At 37.4% G+C, this 4,973-nt stretch overlaps 1 protein-coding gene across 1 annotated transcript in view; it reads right to left on the reverse strand.

Annotated features, from left to right (window-relative positions):
• The window catches only part of LOC115272174 (olfactory receptor 688-like), a 1,209-nt gene extending 603 nt beyond the window's left edge, over positions 1-606 (reverse strand). The window contains exon 1 of the mRNA XM_029915232.1: positions 16-606. Within this exon, the coding sequence (XP_029771092.1) occupies positions 16-606 (591 nt within the window). The remainder of the gene's footprint in view (positions 1-15) is intronic.
• Between the last annotated feature and the right edge of the window lie 4,367 nt (positions 607-4,973).

Here is a 4,973-nt window from a genome sequence, read left to right on the forward strand (position 1 = left end):
TCTGTTAATAGTGATGTCATCACAGGCCAGACTAGTGACCCCCAAATTAGAGCACAGACAGTGGTCAATTTCATTTCTGGAACAGTAGTATCGCTGGGCAGCCAGTATGGGCAGTGGGATGGTCAACAGGCCATTTCTGAGCATCATGGACAGGGTGGCTTTGATCACAAAAGCCTCATTGACTACGGAGGGGTACCGAAGGGGGTAGCAAATAGCTACATATCTATCCACAGCCATGCAGAGGAAGATGCCTGACTCCATGGCCATGAAAGCGTTGATGGCATAGATCTGAGCAAAGCACTCAGGGAGGCTGATGACCTTGGCATCAAACCAGAGAATGGCCAGGATCTTGGGCATGATGGTGGTAGCCAGGCTAATGTCCACGATAGCTAAGATGCCAAGGAACTGATACATGGGCTGGTGCAGGGAAGGCTCGTGTTGGATGGTGATCAAGATGAGGGTGTTGGCACCAAGAGCTAAGGTGTAGAGCAGAGCCAGGGGCAGGGAGAGCCAGTGCTGCCACTCATGAATGCCTGGGAGCCCCATCAGGATGAACTCAGACACCTGCGACCTTGAGCTATTGGTTATACTCAGGGTGGTATCCATATCATGGGATGTCTTCTTCTCAGCATCTGCCTGTGGATTAATGGAAGCAGGGATAGTCTGTGGTTAGCTTAGTTGAAGGTCAAAATTTCTGTACAGGTATAAAATTCACCACATTAATTCAGTTCTGTTAAATATAAGGAATACTTTATCTCCTTGAGACTCTGGGAAAAGCTTACTTAAAAATAAAAGAAGGTCCAGTGTAGGTGATAAGATAACGATTTAGTGTAATACAAGTAAAGATTACTGATTCTATGTGCCTGAAATCCTGCATGTATTTTTATATGCTGGGGATGTGAGCATAATGGCAGGAGACAGATACATTATAAAGAAACAGGGATATCAGGACTGTTCTAGCTTTCAATGGTTGCCAAACAAAATATCACAGACTGTGTGACTTAACCAATGGAGTTTGTTTTCTCACAGTTTTGTGGGATAGCAGTCGAAAATCAAGGTGTTGGCCATCCTGGTTTCTTCTAAGTCTTCTCTCATTGGCTTGTAGATGGCTGTCTTCTGATGTCTTCACATTGTTTATTGTTTGTAAATGCACATGTCGATGTTTTTCTCAAGGACACTTATCATATTGGATTAGAGCCCATGATCAAGATTTCATTTTAACTTAATTACCTCTTTAAAGAGTTTTTCTGCAAAACAGTTAATTCTGAGGTACTAGAGATAAGGATTTCAGTACCTAAACTGAAGCATACAACTGATCCATAACAAGTAAGTAAAGTAAGGGAGTAGAGGTGATGTCTCCATTCTTGGAGATTTTAGAAAGAGAATACGTGGTTGCAGTTAGAACTGTGTTCTCCAACAACAAGGCACTCAAAAAGCCTGGTCAATTTCTGACATAGAGCACTTCATTTAATCTTTATCATACAGCTGAGAAAGCAGATTGAATGATTTGTCTAGATGAGGATCATGTATTGAAATTGTTAATAATTGTCAAAACTGTAGCAAAAATTTAATTTTAATGTCAATCATTTAAATCCAGAACTCCTTCCATAGAATCTTAGCAAATAGGTTAGTACGCTATGGAATAGCCTTTGTTGCCTTTTATGATTATGAAAGGAATATTAAAGACATACCTAGAGCTGTATTTTTAAATCTCCTATGTTATTAACAAAATATAGAAAGGGAGACAAGTGGCAACAATCTTAAAATTTTTCAAAATATTTATTTATTTTAGAGAGAGAGAGAGAGAGAGAGAGACAGAGGAGAGGGCAGATAGACAGAGAGAGGCAGACACAGAATCTAAAGTAGTCTCAGGCTCTGAGCTGTGAGCAGAGAGCTCAACTCAGGGCTTGAATTCATGGGCTGTGAGATCATGACCTGAGCTGAGCTAAAGTCACACACTTAAGCAACTGAGCCACCATGCGCCCCCTGGCAACAAACTTTTAACAGCTTCTATATTTCTGCATGGTACAAATTGGAAATATAGAATGTACATTTGGACTTTTTTTTTCTTTAAGTAGTTTCATGGCTTACTTTCATCGTGGTCCTCTTCATTTTTATATTCTTGATTTTGTTAATTCTTTAATTTTTGGAGAACTTTCAAGTAATTGTATCAAAAATGTACCTGAGAGACTGATGTCAGCAAAATGGTAGGCTAGGAAGCTCTAGATCCTTCCTTGTTCTACCACAGATCACTAATCAAGCAACAGATTGACCAAAATAGCTTTGTGGGAGTTCTAGAAACTGAGAAACTAAGTAAGGATCTATAGGAACTAAGTGCATAAACTCGCAACTAAAGAAGTGCCACACTCAAAATTGCAGGAGTTTTCATGGCGTTTTTCTCACTCTTGCTTCACCCTCTCCTTTATACAGCATGGGATATGGAGGAGAAATCCATCCAATTCTTGGTTCCTCCTTTGAGAAGTAAGGTAAAAAGTGGTTTCATGGTATTCTGACTGGAGAGTCCCATCCATCCTTTTGAGGTTGTCCTATCATCTGAGAGCTCCACCTAATTTCTCTCCTATTTTCATCATAGGCTTTAATCTCTAAAAATGTGAATATCTTGTGAGAAGGGGGCTGGTAGAGGTGAAGATCAAATAAGGAAAGCCAGCCATGGAAGGGGAAGGCATATACTAATCAAATTCAGAGTCAGAACAGAATTACTGGAATGTGGGCCACCACCTCACCTCTCAGGATGTAGATTACTAGTTGGTTTCCTTACAACTTCAGGAGGATCTTTGAAGAGGCTTTCACACTGACAGTGCTTTCTTTAGCTGCTTCTGCTCTGCTGGCTTCGGCTGTTTGTGTTCAGCCTCTTGTTGTTCAGAGCAGATCTGTAACTTTGTCATCTCTGGAGTGTGGGGTTTTAGAATAAATCAGATCCTGGGGATGCCCTGGTTTGGTGTGCTGCTTTATAAGCCCTCCCCACTCTATTCGAAGCATCCTCCAGGGTATAATGGTTTTTTTAAAAAAATTGAAATAAGGCCTCTAGTGCCCTTGGAGGTTAACCAAGTAATTTCAGGGAGTAGACACATTCAACACTAATCTTAGGACAGCCTACAAGATGGGCAGCTTTCCACTCCAGACTCCCCAGAGTTTAACTGATGAATAATGCCCCTCAAGTTGAAGGACAGTCTGAAGTATCCCCCCTTCAAATATATGTTTACTTCATATCCCTTCCAGAGATTCTCTCTATTTATTTTCTCCTTCACAAACTTTGTGAGTAACCTCTTTGTTTACTCTTCCTTGTCTCCTTAATATTTATTTCACTACAATTTAATTTTTGTTTCAGTATCACACAAAAATTGTTCTTGTTAATACTCTCAAATTGCCAAAAATAATGAACTTTTTTCTTTAGAATATAATCTTACTGAAATCCTCTCTAGTATTTGTCTATGTTGATCAGTTACTTCTAGAACCACTTGCCTCTCTCGTCTCTCATGATGTCGTACTTTTAGTGTTAATTAAACTGAAATAGAAGAGTGATATTGAACTTGTATTCAGATCAAATCCTCCTTAATGAGAAATGTATTCGCTGATAAGTCTGTCTAAAATGGCAGTCCCAATTCTATCACTCTCTACTTTATTTCTAGGACACTTATCATAACATGACAAATTATGGGCCTATTTATTTGTCATTTTGATTTGTAAAGTTATTCCCTTATTCTTTGGGTTGTCTTACTTTTCTGATGGTATCTTTTGAAGCATAAACATTTCTAATTTTGATGAAGTCCATTTGTCTGTTTTCCCCCTTGTCCTATGCTTTTGGTATCTTAGCTAGGAAAAGTTTTACCTAAACAAAGATCATGCTTTACCTGTACATTTTCTTCCAAGAGGTTGGTGGTTTTAGTTTTGATATTTAAGTCTGTGACTCATTTTAAGTTAATTTTTGTATATGGTGTGCAGACGGGTCTAACTTCTTTCTTTGCACATATTCAGTGGTCTCAGCACCATTCATTGAAAAGACTGTTATATTCTCATTGAATGATCTCACAACCCTTATTGAAAATCAGTTGACCATAAACATACGAGTGTATTTCTGGACTCTCAATTCTATTGCATGGTACTATTTGCCTTTATGTCAATACCACTTTGTTTTGATTACTCTTCTTTGAGGTCGATTTTGCAGTTGGGAAGTGGGAATTCTCGAACTTTGATTTTTTCCATGATTGTTTTGATTTAAGGTCCTTTGAAATTCGACATGAGTTTCATGATCAGCTTATGCAATTCTTCAAGAAAAAAAGCAATTACTATTTTTCTAGGGGGTGTGTTGAACCTATACATGAATTTGGGGAGTATTGCCGTGTGAACCATATTAAGTCTTCAGTAATGAACACAGATATCTTCTTATTCATTTAGTTCTACTTTAACTTCTGTTAGAAATGCTGTGTAGTTTTCATTGAGCAAGTCTTGCTCCTCCTTGGCTAAATTTATTCCTAAGTATTTAAAAATTTTTGATGGTATTTTAAGTGGAATATTTACAATATTTTTGAGTTGTTCTTTGCTAATATGTACAAATACCATTAATTTTTTTCTGTTAATGTATCCTGCAACATTTTTGAATTCATTAGCTCTAATGATTTTTTTTTGGTGCATTATTTAGGATTTAGAGATAGTTTCACTTCTTCCTTTTTTATTTGGATCCTTTTTATTTACTTTTATTGTCTAGTTGTTTAGTCAGTCTAGCTAAATGTTTGTCAATTTTGTTGATCTTTTCAAAGAGCTGAGTCTTGGTTTTGTTTATTTTCTTATTCTTTTCTATTCTCTGTTTCACTTATCTTCTTGTGATCTTTAGTTTTTCCACCTTTTTTCTTGCTTTGTGTGTAGTTCACTATTCTTTTCCAAGTTACTTAATCAGGAAAGTTAGGTTTTTGATTTGAGATCTGTTTTGTTTTACTTTTTTAAAAAATATTTTT

The sequence above is a fragment of the Suricata suricatta genome, chromosome 11 (assembly GCF_006229205.1).
Source record: "Suricata suricatta isolate VVHF042 chromosome 11, meerkat_22Aug2017_6uvM2_HiC, whole genome shotgun sequence".
NCBI lineage: Eukaryota > Metazoa > Chordata > Mammalia > Carnivora > Herpestidae > Suricata > Suricata suricatta.